General features: G+C 40.0%; 1 protein-coding gene across 10 annotated transcripts in view; it reads right to left on the reverse strand.

Annotated features, from left to right (window-relative positions):
- The window catches only part of ATXN7L1 (ataxin 7 like 1), a 115,152-nt gene that overhangs the window by 22,269 nt on the left and 66,036 nt on the right, over positions 1–26,847 (reverse strand). For 6 of the 10 annotated variants that reach the window (XM_035549407.2, XM_050708377.1, XM_035549408.2 and 3 more), the window contains 2 exons: positions 10,133–10,355; positions 1,466–1,749 (listed from right to left, as the gene is read on the reverse strand). In XM_035549407.2, coding sequence (XP_035405300.1) covers positions 1,466–1,749; positions 10,133–10,355 — 507 coding nt within the window. Of the gene's footprint in view, positions 1–1,465; positions 1,750–10,132; positions 10,356–11,489; positions 12,044–26,351; positions 26,476–26,847 lie in introns of those variants that run through there. The other 4 variants (XM_035549413.2, XM_035549414.2, XM_035549410.2 and 1 more) reach the window with 3 other exon arrangements.

Genomic DNA, 26,847 nt, shown 5'->3' on the forward strand with positions numbered 1-26,847 from the left:
TTAGCAAGTAAAAAGTAAGTTATAAAAGCAGAATCAGCTACTTTTGCCATTTTTTTAATGCTATCATGAGCAACTGCTCCATTTTCTTACTTGCTACCTTTAACTAGTTAAGAAAGCAATCAGTGTGCTGAATCCTTGAAGGCGATGGCATTCTTCCATACCACACACAGCCCTAGCAAACACCTCTCATTGGTCTGGAATCAAGCCATGGATGCAGTACCAAAGAGCTAACTGCCAAATTGGAGAAAACGGAAAAAATAAAACTGATATTCTGTCAAAAATAGGACACACTCATTAACTGGAAATGAAAGCATTTTTCTTGTACACTTATACTTGATTCAGAACTTGTGCACACTTGGAAATCATATGAACCAACTCTGTCAAGCAGACGATCTAACATTGATCATGCTGCCATTAGCAGAATTAGCCTTTCAGTACACACAAGGAGTTCCTACCCAAATCACAAAGCACTGCCAGTAGATGAATAGACCCTGCACAGCTTCTAAAGCAGTCAAATTGAATCAGTTGCTCTTGCTTTAAATGGTATGTCCCTCAAAACACTTTCTTTCCCCCCTTTTATTGGAAACAAAAATACGTTTTTGGCTTCAGAGGACAAATTACCTACACGCTGCCCAACAGCTGGCACGGGTCGCCTCTGGGGAGCTCCATGGAAAAAAAAATCTTCCTCCAGCAGATGGCAACCTTCCTACCTGCCCCCCTGCTCTCCCACGCTGGGCTGTTCTGTGCTTCAGTGGTAAATTTGCACAAGAAAATCCTCAGTGTCGTACAGCCTGAGGCCAGCAAGAGCATTTCCATTTTTGGTGCCAGTCCCTCAGCCTCACTGCTCTATCTTCCTCAAAAAGATCAAGATCCCTGTGCTACCATCTTCTTACTTCACTCACATGTGAATCACAGAGGTAGAAGCGGAGGAGGAAAATTACGACATTTATGATTCCCCCAGCATTTCCCATACCTTCCCGGAATTTTCCAGTGTTCACTATCAAGAAAAATGACTGTTAAATAAAATTATGGCCTGGTGGGTAATACAATGTCCTAAACCTCAACTGCGCAATGTGGTCATGACCATAGTACAGTCACTCAACCCAGGCATATCATCTGTTGCCGTAGACAAACTATTATATAATAGATTGAAAAAGCTTTCTGCCTTTCCATTTTAATGAATTTTCTTCCTTAAAATTTTACATTTGACTTGTTGGCCAATTGAAAAATAGATTAAAACACTCTACATTTAAGCTAAATGGAACACGCATTTTGAAAACAGTTTGTTTATATGTGCTAGGAGTTTGAAAGTTTTCTGTTTCATATATGTAAACAGGCATCTTACAGCAGAAAAATCAAAACAAAAACAGGCTACAGCAGTTTATTGGTACCTTATTTCTGAGCCACAGAGGGATTAATGAAGAAAGATGGACTACATCAAAAAATGAACCACGACACTACTCACCTGAAAGTCTTTTGTAAGGCTTGTTACTGCTTTTAGTGCCATTTTGGTGTTTCTTGTCTATTGAAGGAGCTATAATTCCTTTGCCGTTAAGAATCTTTTCTGGTGACGGCGGCACTGATTTAGACGTCAAACCAGATTTGACCAAGGTTGGAGCAGGTATGGTGGATGAAGAGGCTGAGGAGGAGGTGATGGTGGTAGTGGTTGCAGAATTCATTTTAACGTTGGCACCATCTGCCTTCACTAGATTAGGAATTTTCTCTAGACTGACTACTGGAACAGGAACACTGCAAAACCAAGAAAAATCAAGTTGCGTTTTTTGTATCACAGATTCACAGTTCATTAACTCCCTTCCACAGATATAAAGATTTTGATACAAGTGAAAGAACATCTTCAGACCAAAATGGAAAACTTACTACAGTTATTGACTACTTTTGTTCAATCAAATCTTTACAAAACCAGCCATCTGTAAAGCCTGGTAATGTAAAGAATTACGCAAATAAAGATTTTTGTTTTGTAAAGATACATTTCCCTACTATTCATAAACAAAATAATTCCTTGGTGCCAAGCAAAACACGTCCCCTTACATACACGGTCTCATGCCATTAACACAAACACGTATCAGATGTGTGTATGCCATGCTAAACTCACCATGATACTGAAGTAGTGTGCTAACAATATTAGCAGTTTGAACAAACGCAAAAAGAATTCATTTGCTCAAAAGCGTCTAAATGACATAAATTCCGGGAACAAGGAGAAAGAGATTTTGAGCATAGCAATCTTAACAGCAATCCCTTTAAAAGTATTACCATACTTGACGAATTGAGCATTTTTTTTTAATAAAATCTTGTGAATTTATGAATGAAAATCCCCAGAATAATTATTACCTTGGTTGGCCCTTTTCAGAATAAACTCCGCAGTAACTAACTTCATCTAACTTAACTACTGCAACACCATATTTGTGATGCTAACAAAAATTACATTCTCAATTTGATAGCAAAAAAGATTAACGTGAGTAATTTTTAAATCCAAAATTATAACAATATTTCTGAGTCATATCTGCATGAGGAAACATTCAACAATAGTCACTGCTTTCAATCTTCCAAGCAACCCCAAAAACTGGATGTGTTGAGCCTACCAATTAAAATTCTAATTACCCCTCCTTACTGAAACAAACCCAGAAAGAAAACATTAATTTAAAAATACATATTTAATTTAAAAACCTAAATGCTTAGAGTTTTAAGCCACAGTTTCACTGGAGGCTGCAAATGAAAACACCACACTTATTCCTGTTCTTCCCACACACTGTCTGAAGAGTTGCTTTTGCCAGTTTTTTGACCAGTTGCCTTGCAAGCTGATCATGCCAAAAGGACAATTTTCAGGTACCATTCCACGTAAGCAAACAAAAGAAACCTAAGTTTTCTTAAATACAAATGCAATGGTGATGTTTATGAGGTAAAAGAAATTCCTCATCTAGAAGCATGACCATCTTAACAGCATCCCTGTCAACTGGCACGTTGCAGTTCAGCTAAGTGGAGTTTCTTGTCCAAGTACACACTGTTGTCAGTGCCCCAAGACAGGCAGCAGCTGCCTGTCTGTACATCATGGTACCATTTAGGGTTTCTCCCCACTCACAAATTTCACATAATCCCAGTCTTTTGTGTCCGAAAAACGTCACCTTGCTATGGGAGGAATGGTTAGCAGGTAGGAAGTTGCTATGATCAGAAAAAGATGGCTTTGGCAGGACATCTTCCACTGGACACCCTACAGAAACACTGGAAGCAGGGGCTAAAATCACTCAAGTTCTGACCTTCATGAGATACTACAAAACCTGTTTCTTGTTGGCTGCTGAAGATACTAATCCGAAAGTGCAGCGTGCGTGGCTGGAGTGGACTCTCCTGGAGTATAAAGTTGTTTAGTTTTGGTCTAAGGATATTGTAATAAAGAAAAATGTATCAACAATGACAAACAATAGGTATATAAAATTAAAAATAAGATGCAGGCACCAAGACACATTCTGCAGCTGGAATTAACTTACATAAAACTTCCATATCCTGTGGTATCATAAATATGCAAGTCAGGTGGTCAGAATACAGAATGAACTACAGTAAGATGCACAGTGCTGGCTAGTATGGAAAACAACTCAACTTACTCATAAAACCAGAATTGCATAAGTACTTCAATAAAAAAGCAATCATGGAGCTATGATAAGAGGACTTGATCCTCTAGTAACTTTTTTTTTTACCTTGCTCTGAATTTACTAAGTTAAATGACAGATACAAATTATAACATCTTAGAGTGAGGATTTATTTATTTTGCTTTTAAACTGCTGGCAATTAAATTTGCTGAAAATAGGAGAATTTCTTTACTCTAGATTAAGTAGTTTTACTACATAGAAACTATATATATACACATATATATTAGAGCTGAACAAATGTTCAAGCCATTTATAAGGTTTGTCTTAATTCAAAGTACTGATTACACTGTGATAGACTCAAGTGTATTCTCTGGTCTAGCAGCTAAATACAGGTAAAATGAAAAAAGTTTATCTACTTTGCAGTGTGCAGAACTGGAAGTCCTAGAGTACACGTGGGTGTTCACTGTGAAAATGAACAAAACCAAAGGGAGGCTTTGGGTTTTGCTTCTTTTTTTTTTTTTTTTTTTTTTTTACAGACCAACAAGTCAACCTTGAGAATAGGTGTAATTAGTCATTACGCATTTCACTGCAATGTTGATGAAAATGAAAATATTCTCATATTTTAAGATGGACGTTCTATATGACTCCTGGTAGTCTACTGTAAATTTTTTGAGAAATTACAAATGACCATTTCTCTTAATGTAAGTGGGTACTACACTCAACATTAAGGAACTCTAATTTAATGTCAGCGTAACGAATAAAGATGAATTGATAACTGAACTGCAATCTGGAAGCTGCATAGGACCAACAACTGTGATTAACTGCTAAGGACTAAAAAGCTAAATAAATCAAACGCCCATATTTGTACTTTATGGTTCAAGAGAGTTCTTTTTCCAAACCATGTTTTTGATTGAAAATTAAGGATTTCTTCAAAAAATTTCATTAGATTTTTTTTTTAAATCTCCTTAATCTATTTACTATATTTTAAAAAACAATTTTTTGCATAAAGAGTCTACTCAAATTTAGTAAAGACAGTGGCTGAAAGGTACAATTCGAAAACGGACATGCAACAAACATGAAAAGAGAGGAAGGGCACATGGCAATCAGTGAAAATGAGAGAATTGGGGGTACAGAAGATCACCAAAGATACGTGAAGAAAAATTTGTATTCATTAAAGAGAAGTTGTTCTCCTTTTTACAAAGGAAATTCTAACAATAACAGCAGTATTTACCTAACAGTCAGTAAAATAGTTATTAGCATGCAAAATAGCAAAAATGTTCAGTATTTTTTCTATACTAAGAATGAAGCAGGATAATGCACCTCAAACACAAAAAGATGTTTTTAGGTTCCTTCAGTAACTGTAAAATACTAGCTGAAAAATCATAAATATTTTTTTTTAAATAAGCAAAGCTGGACAACATGGCCATGAGTTCCAAAAGAGCTGAAGAGATATCTGGTCTCTGCATATTAATTTCTAACTGCATCTTGGAATATATCTGGCAACTTAGAGAAGACAGCCTAGTGCTGATGTTGTATCCACACTGAAAACCCACACTAGAAGGTCTTGGAGGGAATGATGGAAAAGCTAAGAATAACAAACTGATAAACAATTTGTTCATACGGTTGTACTGAAAAGCAAAAGAAATATGTTTTCACTTTCTGGTGAGGTTACCAGTTAAGCTGACAAAGATAACTGTGAAAATTCCAACTTTTGGAATGCATTATAAAATAAAAACGCTTGAAAAGCACATGTTAAACAACCAAAAATCAAAAACCAGTTTTCAGAGATTCCAATGAGGGTGTTCGTTAGTGGGACATTTTAGCCATCATTACCCAGTCTGACACAACTGAAAACTTCACTGGCGTTTAGAAATAAACATCAGATTCCTGTTGGTGACATTTGCTGATGGAATGAGGATTGAGGGAAACCGCGAGAGACAAAGGAAGTTATAAAAATTAGCATGGGATGTTTGGTGAAATGTATTCATTCAAAAAATATAATCAAATGTAAAGTTATACATGAAGAAACTAGCTATTCAGTCTACAGTAAAATGTGGGGAAAAAACACACTGGAAAATAAGGACAAAAATACTTAGTGGTCAGTAGATGAACAATGCAAGCTTTTATTGTATTGTTGTGCTGACATTAAAAGAAAAGGATATAGCAAACAAGATTAAGGTGCGGATTTACTTTTCACATGTCCTCAGTTATACTGATACTAGAGTATGTCTTCCAGTTTTGTTGACCAGCGTTCAATACCGATGTTGATGAATTAGAAAGGAACCAGAAAAGCCTACGAATGTATCTGAGGGCTACAGAAAGTGTTTTATCATCACAGACTTCAAAGGCTCATTCTATTTTTTAGATAAGTTAACTGATTCCCTTCTGTTTTCTTATGTTCTTAAAAATGCAGTAAATAGCAACTCCTTCAGCAGAGCCTGTGACAAACCCCTGAAACAAGACTGTATTTCCCTCCTCAGCAACTTGTGATAATTTCTTTCAGTTCCAAGCCATTACTTGTCAAGCCATTCCCAAGCAAGAAAAATAGACATAGTATGTCACAATACTGGTACTCATGTCTCCTTATTACCTACGTTCTTCAGGCTTTATTAAATACTTTTTTTTTCCTTGATATCGTATAACTTTGCTGGTTTTTTTTTTTTGGTCATTCATAGCCATATCTATGCTACCTGTTCAACTTTTTTTTTTTTGAACTCATAGGAAATATAACTCAAAACCACTTACAAATGTAAAACACTGTTCTATTTTTCACTTCTGGGATTGCCTCTAGGTGTAAGAAAGTATTTTTGATGTAGTATTAGAATATATGGCTCAAGTTAACTCTTCTGAATTTTGTTCCCAATTCCATGTTGCATTAGAATTTCTTGACAACCTTCCCTTTCTCATCTTTTCTACGTATAATGGTATTTCTTAATCACAAAGAAATAAAGACTAAAAGATGATTAAAAGATCCATGTAAGTGACATTACAAACTGTAAATGGTTACCCACAGGTATACCTTTGTGATCTTACTACAAAAAGACCACGAATTCCCTACCTGTCGATGAAAACTACAAAATTTCTGTTTCATTTCCTTTATTTTCAGAATTTCTGGCAGGCAGCAGCTAATCCTCACGGAGGGAGGTCAAGGAGACTTGCTTCAGCTGGGATCACAGGGCTAGCTGGCTTTAACGCTTTACCCCGGTTTTACACTGCCTCAGGAGCACGGTGCAGGGAAACGAACATCCCGCAGCATCAGGGCAGCGCTGGGAAGGTGAAGTGGCATCCAGGGAGGAGCCAGGAGCACCTGGCCCCTGCAGTGGAGCCCACGGGCCCCAGAGCTGCAGCTCCTCTGAAGAGAGGGGAGCAAACTGCGTCGTGAGGCGAGGGGGGATGAACAGAGACAGGATCAGCTCAAGTGGAGATGAGTCAACTGTTGCCTCCTTGGCACCAGGATGCTTTTTACAAACAGTGTCTGGGCTGTTTTTATTGATCATCATCTCATGTTCATTATTATTGTTATCACTAACAATTAACTTATTTGTTGCCTTTTTCTATTTTCTACCTGTTTGCTGTACCTCTTACAACCTCAACTGCAAGCTCCAGAAAACGCTGGTTCACGTTTATCTGTGCACAGTGCAGTCGTGCTCCAGCACCACTCCAGTCTCTGCGCACTGCTGTATTAATAGCAACGATGTTAGAGAGAGACAGGAAAAAAATCAGAGCTGAGCGGTATTTCTGGATGATGTATTCACAGTAATCTCTCACATCGCAGCTACAAGAAGGCAAGGAGACAAACAGCAGGGACAAAAATGAAACAATTCCAGCTCTCTTTCACCTGAGCATTCTGATCACGCCTTTTAAAGCATTAGCTGAGGAGCCCTCTGAACCACTGCAGCGTATCTCAGAGCATGGGATGTGAAGAAGAGAACGAGCTGCTGGGTCAATGCTTAAGATGATGACTCAAGCAAATCAATAGTGAATTAACAGAAGAGCTGGGCCTACATGCAGGCAGGCATGACAACAGAGATCTACTGGGCCATGCTGTCGCAGAGGCCACTGCTGAAGTACTGCTATAAATATAGCATCTAAAAATTAAAAGAGATGCTGAAAAAAATGTGAAAGAATCAGGTAAGTGCAACAAAGGTTATTGCAGGTCTGGAAAGCAATCATTACAAGTGATACCTGAATGAAGCTAACCTATGTTATTTGTGGTATCTCTTAATTACTGCAATGTAATGGACAAAAGCACCGAATAACTGGAAGCTTCAGAGGATAAGCTGTAACGCATGGATACATGATGAATTCTGTGCGTATTTTTTGAGACAAATTTGTGCGTCAATTCAGTATGTCTTTCTAAAAGATAAGTGGGTGAAGTTCTATGGCTTGTACAGATCGGTGAATGGAAAATATAATCTTATCTTAAAAAAGAATTACATTTATGAATAATTTCTCCTTTAAGAAAATCAGATCTACTGAATAATTCCTAGAATTCTAAATAAATATGACAATCCAATAATGGAATAGGAACAAACTCTTTGTTAACAGCTCACTATAAACTGTGATGATTATCAGACTGATTTTATTCTCTAAGAAATCATGCAATCTAAGGCACTTGACACTAAACTTTGAAAGACAAGTTTACCAATCCCCAATTCAGACTGTTAGTGATCTGTTGTGTGATGATTACAGTACCTTTAACCAGTATATGCCTCACTTTCCCCTTGGTAAACAGAACCACAGTGTTATCTCCTTGCAGAGCTGCAAGAATTTGGTAATTCACAAGTAAAACTACTGACATATTAATTGCCAAATAATTACCAAGTCAGTACAACAGTTTTAAACAACTAAATCTAACTTATTAATCATCAGTAAATGTTTGGGATGGTCCCAATAATGGGAAAAGGGATTGGTGAAAATGGGTATTTCGTTCCCTTTCAGCTTTTACTGACTGACAGAAAGCCATCTGTTGCCAAAACAGAGGATATTGTTTAGATTCAGTTAGCAAGCTGAAACGTAGACATGGAAATTGCTGTCTTTAAAAATGGGTAACAGGTTTGTAGTCAATAGAATTAATACTATGAAGACCTTTCTGAATTTCTTTTAATTAGACTTAAAATAAAAATGCTCTCTTGTATAAAATTCCTCTTTTTAATATTCACAATAAAAGGCCACTATTCAAGCAAGAGTTGTTTTTTTTTTTTAATAGTAAAGAAGGCACTTAGATGTTAACTAAAATAGCCTGTATCTCATCTGTGTAATCTAAACATCCAAAATTTGTATTTTCAGAATTATATACCATAATTGTCCACAACATTCATCATGTTTATAGAAATGGTGGGTTCTGACTTACAGGAAGATTAGATATTGACTAGGTTTATTCCAGTGCAAGGTAAATTCTATGGCTAGGCAGATGCTGCTGCCTTTGAAATCATGTCAAAGAGTGTATGTTTCAGGCAGAAAACACGCTACTATTTTAACATACTAGGAGTTTATGCTTTGTCTCACTGGTGAATGGTTTATTTACTGCTTTAAGGCAGCTGTGTCCAGAAATGCTACCTAAAATCATGACCCTCTTATGCTAGATACTGCATATAAATGGGAAGGATACTTATATAAGTAAGTAGATAAAACTCGAGGAAAAGAAAAAGGAAGTCCTTTTATCTCACATTCACAGAAACCGAACTGAAGCTGAGGAAACTGAATTGTAACAGTAGCCTGTGTAGAAGCAGGAACTGAACCCAAATCTCCTGAGTCACCAACCTAGTAACCTAATCACAAAGCATCTTTTCTGTAGATAACTAAATAACAGTTTCTTAAGGGATAAAACAGTGACCCAGTTCTGCTCTTCTATGGCTTTGCAACTCTGCGGCTATCATCACAGTCATGGGAGGATGAACCTGTCAGTCTCAAGCCTAGATGTGTTTATCTACCACAGTACATGATGCAAGACTCCAAAAAAAAAAAAAAGTGATTTTTGCAGCTGGAATATTTTTCTGTCTTCTTATAAAGCAGCACACATTATCAAAATGCAGAATGAGCTCCAACAGCAGCTGCCATTGAAGATAAATGACTATAACCAGTAAGTTTTCATGAACATGAGCTAAAGCAATGTTAAGAACTTTACAAAAATTATCTGTTTAAAAGCATTGCTTTTAAGGGCTGATACTGTAAAGGCAGATGGACCTTGAAGATAGTAAACTGACTTAATATCTCACTTACTATATGCATCTCAGAAAAGCAGACATTTGATGGAACATCAGAAGAGTAAATCAGCCCTTTTTCCTGTTCACATATATATATGCATAAATAAAAATGGTTTATATATATGTATATATATTTAAAACAACATATATATGTATATATATTTAAAAGACTTCCCAATTTCCTCCCTTAAGAAATGTAGGGGCTTAAAACGTAAACTTAGAAAAGATAAGAGTAGACTTTTTCTTTTTTTGCAATTGTGAAATGTATATATAGATATTTATTTTTTGAACACCAACAGCTCAACTAACTGTTCTTTTGGTACTTACCATGGTTTATCCCTTGACACTTTTGAAGGAAAGACTGTGTGCTGTTTGCTACTGGAGGTAAGTAGATTGTCTTTGGGCGTTTTGAATGGCTTTGAGTTGCTGCTGACAGGGTTATGGCCGCTGATACAGGATTTCGGTTTCATCTGTACTAGGGATGTCCTGGAATTACAGGCTGGAGAAGCTGGAGAAGGGGAAGGTTTACACATTGAACCGTGTCTTCGTTCTGTAATGGAAAAATAATATACTTTACAACATTTCATAGCCTAAGATTAAAAAAAAAGTCAGGGAAGAGGAAATTGTTCCTCTTTATTCTAGTTACAATGATTTAATCAATCCAAAGAATGATTATGAGTTCATTACTGTAGTGAATGTAATCATGCCAAAAGATAATTAAACAAAATCAACTCTGTAAGTGCTCTGAAAAATGTAAACAGAGCACAATAAACGCTAACTAGCAACACATATCTGCCAGAAAATTTCACTACAAAATCTCAAACCATTGGTCAAGCACCAGGTACCCACCAGCACCTGTGTGAGCCACACTGGGTGTCCCAGATCCTTCGCAGGTATGTAGCAACAGCCCAGATGACTCAGTGAAATACACCCTGATAGACAGAAGACTGCTTCTGTCCGGGTTCATGTCAGATCCATGTGACCCGGTTACTGGGCAGTTTACCTCAGGACTGCCTTGCTCCAGTTTAATGGGAAGCTCTAAGGACAACATGCGGAAGACTGAGCAGTATCTGAAGGCCTGCTGCTCTGTCCCTCCCAAAGAGGCAGGCTCTGCCTGGTTAATAGCTGGGAGGTTATCTCCAAATCTCCAAGCTCCAATCAAAGTAAAACCTTTTTTCCTTTTTTTTTTTTTTTTAAGCCACACAGAGCTAATGGCAAGTGCCGAAGAGCAGGAAGTTTATGATCATTTACAAACACTGCGTCCGGAGGCTGAGCACTGGACAAGTGTCGTCCGTGCCAGCGCGAGGGGCCTCCTGGCCGTGCTGGCCCCGCAGCAGGGCAACAGGCTTCAGGACAGGCAGCCGTCAGAGAAATTGTTTGGGTTTAGTCACTAGTATTACTAATATTCCAATCTACATGTTCTATCCCTGATATAGCCATTTGCTTCAAAGTAAAGATGTTTCATGGGGAGAAGTGGTTTCCAGTCAGTGGCTGACCAGGCCCGCCCAGCGCTAGGCCGCTGCCCCGCTAGGGGCACAGCCACCAGGCACAGCAGTACGGCCTAATAACAGACCCAGAACCTTGCCAAGGCGAGTCTCTCCCCTTCAATACACATCATTTTTTCCTAGTATAAAGCCTTCAGCACTGAAACTGAGGAGTGCTGGGTGCTGCTCTCTGAGCTTACCACGCCAACTAGGAGCGGGTTGGGGAAGCAACGGCAACCTGCTGCTCCAAAGGAGAGGTTTTGTGTTCACATCCCAAACCGGGTGCTTGCTGGTTTGATATTTCAAGGATAACGAAGAAAAATTTTCCCACAGAGAATCAAAACATGACAATTTGTCAGGCATGTCCGCAAGTAAAAACTTGCCAGTAGCAGAGGGATTCATCCATGATTAATTTGCAATAGGCGAATACCTCAAGAACAAAGAGAAACGCTTAAAAAAAAAATCTACGAAGAGTATTTCAAACTGTTTTACTACATCTCCAGTGACTAAACAAAGGATTTTCTATATTAAAGCCCAGCACCTCCCTATCTCCATATATTCACAGCTTTAACTACAAACGCTGAAATTCCCTCAAGATTCTCCTGTAATCAAAGAACAAAACTTCCATAATTATTTTCAATGCAAGAAGTAGTTCACCTCAGCCCCAAATGCCAACCATCATTTGCTGGTTTTCACCCGGACACATAGCTCAGTATACAGTCCCTGCCTCCAGAAGTCCTCAGCAGGATGTAATTAATTTACATTCATTTCACTCCACATTTGTGTTAACAGCCATGTAAGCTACGCATCTGTCTCTGAAGTGCAGTTCTATTCACAGAATATTTATTTAGTTAAATAACAGGTGCTGTGTTAAGATTTACCAGCCTTCACAGCAACTATTTAATCAGTTTAAATTAGATCAACAAAAATTTGCAATTTTACCGTTAATTACTTGAGGGCTGATGAAAAAGAACTGCTGTGTAACCAAGAAAACCAAGCCACATAAGTGAAACTTTGGAAAAAACCCCACACTCTTCATATACAAATTCTATGAATTCTGGATTTATCACTACTCAAATCTTCACCATAGCTTTTGGTTTTCTCCAGACTGACTGCCCTGGAGTAAACCATATCTTTGATATCATCCCTAAGGATATATTTGGAAGTGAAATACACTACTCTGTTATTAAAATTAATCTTCCGGAAAGACAGACATTCAAGATACTGACCATCTAAAATTATATTTAAAAGTCATCTAAGTATCACATGCCATAGCAGGTTATTTTCTAAGAGTCACCTTACACTGGATTTTTAAAAAACACCAAAGCTGAACATTTGGTGCTCTTTCCAAGATGATTTTACAGTTCATTAATTCCCAAGAACCAAACACTACATTAACTTTTTTTTAAAACTATAATAACATATAAAATAGTAGAAGAGGTATAGCAGTAATATGAAAATATAGTAAGTGCATCCCACTATTTTAAATAAATGTTTACCTGTAAGATAGGGAAGGAAAAGATTAGAAGATTATATATTTTATCTCAGCGTGCCAGATTGGTGGTCAGTGTTGCGATCAGAACTGACTGATACATTTGGTGTTTCCTTTCATCTCCTCCAGCTCCATTCTTCCCCCAAAGCACAACTACAGAAAGCTCTCCACGCTTCAGAGAGCTTCTGATACTTTGAGAATTACCAGTGTTACTCAGCTTCTCTTGAAATTTCCTATATGCAAAATGGAAATTGTGACCCCTAGAAAGTCACACAGCAGGAAGAACATAAATAGCCAGGGCCGCACAACCGTTGATAGTGTCGGACACCATTGTGAGGAGAAAAATCGACAAGTTTACTCATGCAAGGTAACATCACTTCAGTGTGAGCAGGAGAGGATGGCAGCAACACCTTACCAGGAGGGCTGCAGAGGAGTGCTGGAAGAGTAACTCCTTGAAAGGTGGCAGAAAGCAATTCTTTAAGCTGGGCAGGCACTGCGGCAGGAGGCTGCGCTTGCCAAAGGTGTGAAACCTCATAGAAAATCCTGATGGTGGGGGCATAAATCATAGCTAAATATTGATAGATTTCTTCACAAGAGCTGTTAGGATAAGAGCTATTATTGTAAGAGCTCCTGTTTCTGTGCTGTGCTTCCTTATCAAACTAAATTTCCCAGTCACATCTGTTCTTTAAAAATTTCTACTAATTTGTCTATTAATATTTTACTTACTACATTATTAATCTGCTGTTATCCAGTCTAATTAGTAAATTAATAGGTGAATAAAAGACATTTGCACATCAGATAGATATTATCAAATCAAATATTCACGTGCTAGCACATCCAGAACATAACTAGCCATCCATGTAGAAGCTTCTACACTCATCTGCAGGTTTATACATAGACAAATTAGATCTAGCAGGGCAGATGAACTCATACACACACAGCTGTGGACATATCTGTCCCTGTTTACATGAACAAATGGCAGAGTCACTGGTTATACATGAACAGAAAGTAGGATGAAAGTTTTTGCCCCTAAAAATAATAAAAAAATCCTGCAAGACAACTAGAAATCCTGTCACCACTCATAAAATACTAATCTAAATTTTACATCCATTTCAGTTTCTGCAGAAGTTTCCAATGCTATGAATGCGTGTTCAAGTTTAATATATGAAAAACGCCCCCAACTTTTCCAGTTAATCTCAATACTTGCAAATATGCTTGCACTCCTCAAAAATAACAACACACATTGTTTTCTTCCCAAATACCAGTTGCTGTCAAATCCAAAGAACAGAGAGAGCACAATCAAAGTTACAATCCTCTTTACCCCATTAATCCTTCTGCAACCTCTCAGCTGTCTCAGAGCAGCCACTGCAGCAACTGACAAGCAACATGTGACTCGTGCTGTCAAACAGTTAATGTATTAATGACCGTACTCTCCGAGAGAAGTTTAACACGCTCGCCCCGAATTAACAGCGCTTTCTGAAGAATCAATCGCAGATCAATACTTGTCGTTTTTTCTGGTTAGTGTCTGAAAGCTCAACGCTACAGATTGTCCTGATGCGCGTTACGAACTCTGCATCAGTAGCACTGCGAACGATCTTAAACTTTTCCAGGAGATTCTCCATGTCCTATGGAAACATGGATGCAGTCCAACTTTCTCAGCCAAATCTGAATTGTTTGCTAGATGTGAAGTCCTTATGTTGTTGGAGACTTAACAGTCCCTGAATCTCCAGAGCTTCTCTCCCCTGCCCTTGCACTCAATTTCAACTCCTTCTTCCTGCATCCTACAGAACGCAGTCCCCTACCTTTCCCCAAAACCTTTGCTGCAGCTGCCAAAGTCCTCTAGGTCTGTCTTTGAATCTGTAATTCCACTGGATCCTTTTTGACTGGTCACCAGGGAATACTAGCAGCTGTTTTGCAGGAAACGCCACATCTCCTTCTAATCATAAGCAAAAAAGCAAAGCAATAGAAAGGCAACATGATCTCCAGATCTACAAATAGCATGTGGGAAAAGAGGCAAAACACATTTTGAAGTAGAATGTATTTTCTTTAATTTTTGCCTCGACTATTCCTTACGTAAGATAAAACACCCCCTTAGCTCTCAGCAAACCTTAAATACAACAACACAACATTAAATACATTGCTAGTAAATTATGCCAAACACATGTTTCTAGGTGCACTGCAGCAGTATTGCACCCAGAAAAGACCTTTATATGATACTGAAACCACAGATTTCTCCAATTTGGACTACAAACAAATACCATTCACAGTATATTCCACCTAAATCCATTCTTACCCAACATGCTCTACTCAAAATTCATCAAATCAAGTGAACAGTTTTTGCCCACAGTATGCGTCTCATTCGTTGGCGAGACTTAGAAGACTGCAAAGGAAAAAAGTCATGAGACAGCTTAAGCGCAGAGACAGACACGCCTTTGGTCTTTCAGTATTTTTTGCAGGTAGTTCAAAAAAAAACCCCTCTAACGTTGACAGAAGAGCACACTAGAACTTTGTCAGCAACAGTCATTTCGAAACATAATTCTCGTTCAGCACGATCCTACTTCCTGCATACAAGAGGCCTACAGCAAAATCAGTTTTAAGTTGACCCATGAGTAACTCAGTGACCTGGTGTTAGGGATTGCAGCTTGGTACCACATTTGGAAAAAACAAGCAAAACATAATTGCTGACACCCAAAAACATAAAAGTTATTTGCTGTTAATAAACAGATTTAGTTTAAATAAAACTCCTTAAAAGCTCATGTTCGTCACAACACTCAAGTCTGTAGTATTTAAAATAGCATAAACTAACAAATCTGACTGCCCTTAACACAACACGAATACCATTTATTGTTCCATATTCACAATAAGCAGATGTTAATGAAATGTAGTATCTAATCCACAGCGTGATTGTGTTCCAGCAATACACCCATCTTGTTGACAACCGTGTTACTTATGGTAACAGCAGACACCACCTATGCACGAGTTGCAGTTTTTTCTATTTACAGTCTATCCTGAGGTGCTTTGTTACACAGCCCTTCACCGTGCACAGTTGAGCAATGTATACTTACAATTTCAGCAAACAGTAAAGTGAAACCTTCCACCTTGTACTTATCCCAGTTCAAAGTTTAAAAATGCACTTGGCATTAATTCTAATAAAACCCAAACAGAAAAAAAAAAAAAAACACACACATGCCCAAAAAGCTACGATCAGCCACCAGAAAATTGAACAAGTAGACTACTTGCAGAAATGTGTCATCCTGCAGTAACTGGCAGCTGGTTCATAACAAGAGTTCATAAACACCTTGTAAGCACTTTCATTTTGCAGCCACAGTCTAAAAAAAAAAAACCTAACAAAAGCCAGTACGTGAGGTTAACTAAAAATAAACTCAGATTTGACGCTAACAAACTACAGCTTAACGTTGCAAGACCGAAGGACGACTTTACCAGCTTTTTGGACAAAATACTATTCCGAGTCCAGCTGAAAAAGTTTGGAAATTATATCCGCAAACCGTTCCTCCCTTCTTGCACCGTGCACTGTAAAGGAAACGGCACAGTCAGTTTCATTTTGATACTTCTTGTAAACTGACAAAGGAAATAAACTGCCAACTCAAACCCCAGAACTGATCCGCTGTACAAAACGCAGCTCGACAATTGCAAGCTTCATTCCAGGTCAAATGACATAATTGGGAAATTATCAAGTGCTAAAATAACCACCGTTCCGCTCGTGTTTATTTACAATACACACGAGCGTCGCTTTCTGACATAAACCCACGAAAACGGTTCTCCATTTCCCAAAAGCCTACAACTGAGTAGGATCAGCAAAATTATGCAAAACATCCTGAGAGAAGAAGAAATGTAAACTGAGCCACTTACAGCGAGGAGCAGGCTGCCAACTTAATCTGATTCTACGACGACTGTAAACATGTACTTTTGGAACGTGAAATGATTCACATTGCCACAGATGCCGTCAGAGGAACGCAGCAACGTGACCAGGCATTCTGCACACGGTAAAAAGCAGGCAGATGACCTGCCGCAGCGAATACCGGATCGGTGCTCGCGCGCACACCGCCTGTTTTGACTACAGGCACTTGTTAAGCACCAAGTTTCAGGTCCTACCAGTTGGACACCAGAGCTGATCCCGTGCCAAGGACAACAAGCCCTAAAAGCGGCTGCGTGCCTTTTTTTTTTTTTTCTTCTGAATTGTTGATCCAGCCCAAGGAATTGCAGAAGTGAACCAAAGTGCAAAATTAAAAGCGACAAGAAACACAGCCTTTTATCAGAAGACACTTATTTTTTTTTCCTTTCTTGATTCAGGAAAGGACGAGGGTGTTTATGTCTAAGGGACTGGCGCAAACCTGCTGTTTTGCTGAAACATCTTTTATTTATGGAAGAATACCCTGAGTTTTTCCAAGGGTAGTTATAGGTGAGACAGCAAGATTAATCTCTAGAATAACACTAAATTACTCCAAAGTGGCTAAATTTCTTAAAAATGGCCAAATTCCATAAAAAACACTCAGCATTTCCCAGAACATTATTTCTTTTTGGAATAAAGCATAAAAAAAAACAAACAGGAAGGGTCAAACAGACCTCCACCATGGCACAAAAAAGCTTCAAATGGCGGGATTAATTATGCTAAATATAAAACGAAGCTGCTGGCTACCTGCTCGCTTCTTTTGCGAGTAGTTTGAGATCTAAAGATGAAGCTCCAAGGCACTGCTGGTGTATTAGAGAGCCAGGAAAAGGATGGAAGAGCGAATACCTCGTCCTGGTGACAATGTCACTCCTCACGTCACGCAATTAGAAGACCTAGATTTAATGCCGGTGCCAAGGTCTATTTCTTCAGCTCTAAAAGGGGATACTAATGATTTAGGATATTAACTTGCTTAAAAAAAAAGAAGGTGGAGATTTTGGAGACACAATTCTCTATGTGCAATCACTATTTGCCACCTGACAGTGCCACTGCAGGAAAACCATGTTTTTCTATCACAACTTACACGCTTTCCTCAGCTCAGCAAGACCAAAAATCCCTGGGCAAAAAAGACATAACAGAGCAAGTGAATCACGGGCACACTTTGTTTTTTTGCGTGACACTCTACTAAAGAAAAGCAAGGAGGGCTTAGGCATGGAAATTTCCAGTTCTGCTGGAAGAGATGCTCTGGTAGCCCAACATGAAATCTGTGAGACATCCCGAATTCCCTGGGAGGGTGTGGGGTGAGTATATCTTACACCTTGTGCCCTGTGCTTATGCCATAAGGACAGACCTCACCACCCTCTTGCACAAGTTCCTCTGAATTGACATTTTTTTTTTACCTGCTGACCAGTGGTAATAGTATTTCCAGTATTTTTGTTCTCAGATCAAGGAAATATACTCCCAGCCCTAACCTACAAAGTTTTCAAGCAATCAAGCAACAGTGCTTCCATTTCAGGTAAAGGCAGCACCACAGAAAACTAAGAATTTTGTGGGTGATCTGTGTATGTGAAGAGAAATCTTTAATTAGGCTATTTGTTGGATGCAACTAAACGTTTTATTTAATACCGAAATAAAACATTGGGAACAGCACACTAGTTTATGAGAAATATAAATTTAAAAACAACTCATCTATTCACTCCCCAAAGAATCTGGGGAATAATTTTACTGCAGACAGACTGCTGCAAAAGGAAAAGACTGCTGCAAAAAGAGGAAAATTTGGTATCGCTGCTCCCTCATGCTTCGTATCGTGTAGCAGACCCCTTTATCAGCCCTAGGGCAGATCTTTCTCATTCAAGGTCATCTGCAGATACAGATTTTTATTTATTTACTTGTATTTTTCAGAGATACCCTGGAATATTTTACCTATCTCCACCTTCAATGATATTTAAAATATAAATAATTTACATACATTAATGTTTTAGGAACTCATCAGATGTTTTCCCTTTTCTATCATAAGACTATTACAGAAAATTAGTACTTCTACTTCTTTAATGTTTTACTTAATCTAAGCAGAGATAAAACAATGCTTTTTTTGGCAGATAAGATAGCCACAGAAGAGTAAGGACGGACAGCTGAGGTGCTCTGGCAAGTCCCCACAACGAGCTCAGGGTTAGATGTCATGTATTTTCTCCATACTCAGACCCAAACTAATCAGACGAGCGGTGTTCAGCTCCTCCTGCAAAAATGAACGCGATCACTACGGTTTTTCAGGTAACTGAGCTAATGGTGCTAGCCATATTACGCATACCATTAGAAGTCAGTCATACTTCCACAAGTTAAAAATGCCTCTACAGGCAAAAGAATAAAACAAACGTAATAGCAAGATGAGCCTTGTTTAAGCAAAATACCCGTATTTCATGACTCCACCAAAAACAATGCTGTATCCTACTGAAATTGGCCCAGAATAGCAGCTTTGTAGTACTTGCATGTAACCTACTATTTCAAACCTCTGGCTTTTTCAGCTCTGTTATTTGGGATCCAAACCCAGCATCTGGTGAAACAACATGTTTCTTTTTTCTATATTAACAACCAGATGTGCCATAAACAGAAAAATAATGAAAAAATGTTTTTCTGAAAATCCATGGGTTTGATCCCTAAATTTGATCCATCTCAGTTACCCCGAGCTTCTCCGCCCCACAGTACCCTTACAATTTCATCCCATATACAGAGTCTTTTTGTCCCCCGTCCCACCAACTTCCCCCAAGCAAGGTCTAGAGGTACACACATGACAACTATCAGTACAAGTGTGCTGCTGCCACAAGGAACACTGTTCCCTGGGGGCACAGTAAGGTGTCCCTTCACAGTTGCCGATTTTCACAAAATCGCTGAAAAACTTCACCTCTTTGAAGCCAAATTGGCATGGAGTTAAAAATTCTTCGGCAAAAATCACTGTAATCACATGAGCCTTATTAGTATTATTTTCTGGAAAACTCAATTTGAAAATTTTATATGGTATTTTTTACCTGCTTTTGTGTATTTGTTACTCCTCATGGATATTCCCTGGCCTCAAATTAATCCCCTTGTAATATTCTGACATCATTTGAAAATCAAGTTAACCAAACAGATCTGCCCAAGCGAGGACTACTGTTTTGTTCTGAAAACTGAATGAGCTTATATTTAAGTTTCAATCCATGTTATCAAACCTGCTATAAAAGCAGCATAAGAGCCAGTGTAGAGTATTTTCTCGTTCCCAATGTTTTAGATAAATCAACTCACATGTTTTTCAGGCACCTTATTTGCCACAAATAATAAAACCTATTGTTTAGCACACTGCAAGAATACCCACAGGTTATAACCCCCTAAATCGCAGCATCCAAAGTGAACGTCCAAGATAGTTCCTGAAGAGGTCATTTTTTCGTGTTTCTCTCACTGATACAATAGCACTTACAAACAGAAAAACCCCAAACCCTCAACCTTCTACAGAAGAAAATTGTGAGCAAACCATGCTGAAAGGCCTACCTGTAAAGGCATTTTGTTAGCTGTTCCTTTCTCTTCATAATTTCTTTAGTTCCACATTTATTTGCAACTTAAGATCCAGAAAGATGGTTTCTAATGTAACTTGCATCATTCAGCGCACAATAAGAAACTCAGCCCTAACTGCACATATACGACATAGACGTAAATCGGCTTAAGAGAATCCAAGTGATTGATAATCCAAGTGAAGATTGATAATTGATTGATTGATGATTGATTGAAGATTGATAATCCAAGTGAAGACACTTCGTATTCTACCTCTGAATGTGTCTTACCCATTTGTCACTGCAAGTAACTTCATGTATTACAGAAGCCTTGCTGTGGATAAACCTGTACCTGTCCATAACACCAACAGTTTTTCCATCATTGCCCTGAATGGGAGAGAACGATACATGTCAAAGATGTTATATGTCACTTCTACCTTATATAAATGGTTTATTTCAGATAAACCAGGCCTTTACCCTTTTTTTTCCTGCTACTATATAATCACTAAGAAATCCAGACTTCCACAATTTTTGAAGCATGACCACTGTTTCAGATGTGTGAACCAAGATATTTTCCAAGGCCACGCAGCAATTAAGAGCGAGGATCTGAATTTAAGGCATTCCAAACTTATTCATCCACTCATGTTGCCTCCATCACATATTAGTGTGGCAGGAGTGGCGCAGGGGAAAGATGCAGATGATTCGCATTATGACTACCTACCGAGGTGCGTGTGTGATCTCTACAACATGACAAGGCTGTGACAGCACCGCTGTGCAAGGCAGCTTTCCCTCCTGCCACTTCCAATGCCATTCAGTTCAGGCGGTTTCAACTTTCTGTGCATCTTCGCAGAAGCACACACATGGTGCATTTTAGAAGAACTTCTAGGACAAAATGAGTATGTAGAAACTCACCAGCTGACGACAGGGGTTATTTTTCCTATGAGACACTCTAATTACTTTCCTGTAATTAATTGCACAAGTTCAGTGGGAAAAAAAAATCACTTCTCAGGCATAACTCAACTCAAAATAATTCCTGCAAGTTTCAGCACGGACAAGCTTGATTTGTAAACAAACAAACCAAGATCATTGCAAGTCCAACTTGTAAGCAAGTCCACATGAAGGAATCAGTTTTGCCTGAAGATATTTAACTATGAGAACAAGCATGCACTAAACAACTTTCCAAGGTATCACGTTTGACATGTATCAGTTGGTTTTGATTTAAACCACCTGAGTCACTTACAGCACAGGTAAAACATTTTAGGATGATTATTTACCATCGGGGCTGAGCTGGTGTCATCCCTGCCAGGTGTAACGTCACTTCAGGTGGGAAGAATGAACAGCACAACCTTTTGTCAAGAGACGAAAGCAACCTCTGGCAGTCAAGAAATCATTACAAGGGGAGTAAGCTGGGGAGCTAACAGGAAGGAGAAAACAGTTCTAAGGGTAGGATTGCAAAGTGTACAGACGGTTATTTATAGAGTCAACACTCAATTATCCATGGTCAGATTATCTGTACCAGAGATGCAGAAACAAATGAGCTCCAGCTGGGCTCATTAGCCTACATGCAGCTCAGTGCAAATGTTCCTACACTTCTAGGGCTGGCGTGGGTCTGGAAATAATACAACTTCTTTCCAGCATAAGGCTGAAGTCCTTTTTGATCTAAACTGAGGCACTTTGGTTGTCTCCGTATGACATTTCCAAAGACAAGAACACTGGGTAAAACGGCCCGGAGTCCAGAGGAAGGCACTGCCTTGCAGCATTAGCCCCGTGCCCCAGGTCCCGAGAAGTTGTGTTAACTCAGGCCCCGCGTCAAGGCAGAGCTGGCTGCGTGCATTCCTGCCCTGCTGCGTCAGGGCAGTCCTCCGCCTGGACTCCAGGGAGCTGGGGAGCTCGCTGCCGACCAGAGCAGGATACTTGTGACAGCGCAGGAGCCAGCACCAGCCAGCATGGCAAACACTAATAAAAACCCAAATACAGCTGGGATGGCCTCCGTGCTGAGGGCCTGAGCTGTGAGATCACTTGAGATTATGATTTACAGCCAGGTCATTTAAGCCAGATACTTAAAGTAAGGGAAAACTTAAAATGCAAGCGTTTTCCTAAGTGTAAGAAAAACAAAGCAACAGACAATACTAGTTCAGACTGAAGCGGTTTTCCTGGCCACAAAGCCAAAATTTCCCTGTAATTAGCAGTGAAATAAAAAGGTACACAGGGAAGGAAATGGAAAAAAAGAGCAACATGACTTCCTACCTGCCAATTGCTTCCTCTGAATCAAGCTATCTGTGTTCATGCTGCAGGGCTGAATCCTTTCTCCCATCTATCAGGAGACAGCAAACTCCAGAAGAGACTTTATGCTCTTTAGACCCTTCTGGAAGTTGTCTCTCCTCATCAAATCGATGCTGCTATAGCTGAAAGAAATCCTACTATTTAGAGATAATAAGAGATATTTCTAAACTGGAGGAGTTTGGAATTCTTTTCTTTTTCAGCTCTGGGATTAACTTGACCGAAGAGGCAGACGGAGGACAACATGCAGGATGCTGCCATGAAAAATCTCAGCTATAATCAGCTGACTCCAGCTTGATTACAGAGGAGGAACTACACTCTGTATTTGGCAAATTGATCACAGAGTAAGTCTTTTCTAAAGCTTATTGCTGAGTCTGCAAATTGGTAGCTAGACAGCGCAGTAGATTTAACCAGCAATGGCTAACAAGCGAACCAAAATCAACCATGCCGCCTGAGCAACTGACCTTGTTTCTAAATACTGAAAGGAAAATATTTATTTACACTGAAGACAGCAATGTATAGCACGGAACTGCTTAAAGTAGTTTCAAATGATAGCAAAAACCAAAGGTCATGGTAGAGAACACGAGGTAGAGAAAGCAGCTATCTATCCCAGAAGAACATCACTGTAACACTTGCAGGAATCTGCACGTCCTAAATCGACAACCTTTAAACCCCTCCTTTCCTTCTCCCTAGTCCTAAATGCCTTGACTTCCATGTTGCTTAAAGTCTGAAAAAGAAATAATTCAAGAAAAAACAAGTTCAAAACTAAAGTTCACCACAATACTACTTATCAGAGAATTCTGGCAGTTCCAGTTGTTTTATCTGCTTAGATTTCAAGTGCCTAACACCTAAAAGCTGATAGCACTGGAAGTTACAGAGGATTTATTGTCTTTGCTATTTTATCTTCGGACATTAAGTTTATTCTCATTATTAGGAATTAATATATTTTGGGTGGTATAATGTTCAGCCAACAAAAATGGAAAAGACATCTACTGCTGTACTGTATCTGCGCATTTTGTGTACTTTTTTTTTTTTTTTGAGTACTTACTAATGATGGAGCATCACAAGCACTAGAAGGGAGCAGACTCGATTACTGATAAACAACTGGGAGCCAAAAGACTTTGCTGAATGTTTGCCGACTCATATCAGCAGAAGGTTTAAAAGTTTTCGCCTCTTATTTACTGTAACAAGGTACAGGCCAACGCTCCCCTCCTCCCCCTCGCCAAATGCCACCAAACTAGGAAAGACCAGAAATGCAAAACACACGACGTGAAACCACTGCGCTGAGAGTCTCAGCTGTTGTAAGGTTTGAGGAAATACACCCAAGGTATTTCCCCTTCACGTGGGCTACTGCCACAGCAAATTTCAGCCTGTAGTTTCCAGGTAAACTGGCTGCGTATCTGTCAAGTACACACATGTGAGCTGTGCTTAAATAAACTTTCCGCTCCATTACTGCTCCCCCTGCCACAAGATATCAGATCTAGCCAGGAACACGATTAGCAACAGGCTGTGTAACGCTTTCACAGAACTTCAGAGGTGACACTTACTGAAGGACAGTGAAATTTTACGGCCTGAAGGCCCCAGGGCAAAGCATGGAGGCCAGCACTGGGCCTCACGTGTGACTGCCGCAGTTGTACCGCGATCAGAGATGCGATTTCTGTATCTGCTCCGCCTCCCTTTCAGAACATTCCCGGTTTCACCTTTGCCTCCAACCTTGTATTAATACAGGGCTGCCTCGCGGTGTAGGATCAGAGAGGGGCAAATTGTAATAAGGTCACCTCGAATCCTTCAGCAATTGCTTCCTCGGGCAGGCTGTCCTGAGGCATGGGCTCGCAGACTCACTGCTCTGAAATGGAACCCGCTTTCACAAGGTGCCTAAATTCACCCTGCATCAGGAACCGACCTCTCTCTCTTTGATCATCATATGCCAATTACAAATCTTACAAGCAATTCCTAACCTGTAACAACTAAGTTATTATATAGAATCACAGAATCATTCAGGTTGGAAAAGACCTCTAAGATCATCTGGTCCAACCTTTAACCTAGTACTGAAGTCCACCACTAAACCACGCTAAGTTCTACATCTACACATTTCTTGAAGACCTCCAGGGATGGTGACTCAACCACTTCCCTGGGCAGCCTGTTCAATGCCACACAACTCTTTCAGTAAAGCAATTTCCCCTAATATCCAAACTAAATCTTCCCAGGTACAACTTGAGGCAGTTTCCCCTCGTCTTATCACTTGGTGCTTGGGAGAAGAGCCCAATCACCACGTCACTATAGCTTCCATCAAAGTAATTGTACAGCACGATGAGGTCTCCCCTGAGCCTCCTTTTCTCCAGGCCAAACAACCCCAACTCCCTCAGATGCTCCTGAAAGACTTGTTCTCCAGACCCCTCACCAACTTCACTGCCCTTCTCTGGAGATGCTCCAGCACCTTAATCTCCTTCTTGTAGTCATGGGCAACAGACTGTGGTGAAATGGGCTACTTTTGTATGACTTCTGCTTTCCCCTTTAAAATTACCTGTCAAAATCTTTATGTGGCAAATTGTAAACAAATTATGCTATGCTGGTTTTGTATTTTAATTAACATAGAGCGATACTGGTCAGATACCTCAGAACATCCTTAGCTCGACAGATAAAGCTCATTTAGCAGCCACAAACTTTCACAGATTTACAGGTAACACCTCCAACAGCTGACACAGGTTTCAGGTAAACAAGCAGGTTTTCTTCTGCCCCTGGAAAATCCGTAAAAGTTTTCTAGGGTAAGTTACTTATAACCATTTAATAACAATGTAACGGTGATAAAGAACTTTTTCTCCTTCCATTTTTTTTTAGTACAAATAGAGGAAGGCTGTAATTGCTGCATACAGAAAGTAACTGAGCTGTAATTCATACTACAGCATAGCAGAGGTAAAATGGTAATGCCAACGTTACAGCTGATAGTAACCAGCCCTTAGAGCTTACAGGCAATCCTTGTCTTTCCAACAACTCCAAATTGGGAGAAATCAGATATATTTAGAGAATAATTCAGTATCATGACAGTACTCACTTTCTTTTAATTTAAATTTACACAATTCAAACCATAATGAAGCCTCCAAAAGCAAACGTTCGGTAATTCCCTTGTTCTTTATTTAAAAAGCTCTATGGAATTTATATAAAGGAGTCCATTAAAAAGTTGACAGCTGCTAATTCAAGAGTCAGCAATTTCCCATTATAGTGGCAGATTGTGTTTAAACTGCTTTGGTACCACTGTCATGTTATTAATCAAGTAAAGAAAAAAAAAAAGGTAGGAATTATGTATTTCTGAAACACTACCTAGTACCAACATAGATAAAGCTTGCACTGTTTTTTTTGCCACTCCATGGCACGTGAAATAGATGTGACAGTGCAAGCAGAGAACGTACAAATAAATACTATGAAAAAGGGAGAAGTCATGATAACTTCTCTGCACGTATGGGTTCACCTAAAGCTTTTCTATGTTTCCTGAGCCTTTCTGAAGGGACAGCAATGCCGGCTGCGAACGGCACTCAGCGTCTGCTCCCAACCTAAAATCCTGCGTGTAATTTATGCGGGTTTGTGCAAGCATGAAAATCGCAGAAGACATTAGTCCCCGAGACGGCAGGCAACGCGAGCGATCGATACTTGCACAACAGTACGCTGATACAGCTGGGAAGAAAAAAAAAAAAAAAGAATCACACATAAAAAAACCACAGATAAGGGAAGGGGTCAAAGTCCCGCGCTCTCCTGAGGCGCCTCCTCAGAGGGGCGCGAGGCGCCGGCCCAAGCCCGCTCCGTCCTCCCGCCGTGAGGCGCCCCCGGAGCGCGGCCGCCAGCCCCGGGTACCTGCCCCAGCCCCGGGTACCTGCCGCCGCCTCGCCGCCGCCTGCCCGAGCCCTCCAGCACCGGCTGCGGCCCGAGGCCTCGCCCGGCTCCCCCGCAGCGGGGCCGCGGCCGGCAGCGCTTCCTCCAGCCGAGCCCGCCGGGCCCCGGCCGCCATCCTGCCCCCGGGGCCGCCCTGCGCTGCGCTGCCCTGCGCGGGGCCGCGGGCTCCCCCTGGCGGGCCGGGGGGCAGGCTGCCGGGGCTGCTTTATTCGGTGTTTATTTACTTACTTACTTATTTCTTACCTCTGCGCCCTGACCAGGAAAAGCCCAAAAGAGGACAGGCTCGCAAAGCGGCCCAGGAAACCCAAGCTCTTCTGAGAAGTTGTCAAATTCCTACCTCAAGTTTAGGAAAACCCAGAGAAACATGCCCTGCCAGCTACCACAACACCTGCCCTCTCCAGTCAGCTTATGCGCTCTCTTCGTCTCTCTGAGGCTGTAGCACTGGCTAAACTCCACAGAATAACACACAGTAATTA

The sequence above is a fragment of the Cygnus atratus genome, chromosome 1, assembly GCF_013377495.2.
Source record: "Cygnus atratus isolate AKBS03 ecotype Queensland, Australia chromosome 1, CAtr_DNAZoo_HiC_assembly, whole genome shotgun sequence".
In the NCBI taxonomy this organism is placed as follows: domain Eukaryota; kingdom Metazoa; phylum Chordata; class Aves; order Anseriformes; family Anatidae; genus Cygnus; species Cygnus atratus.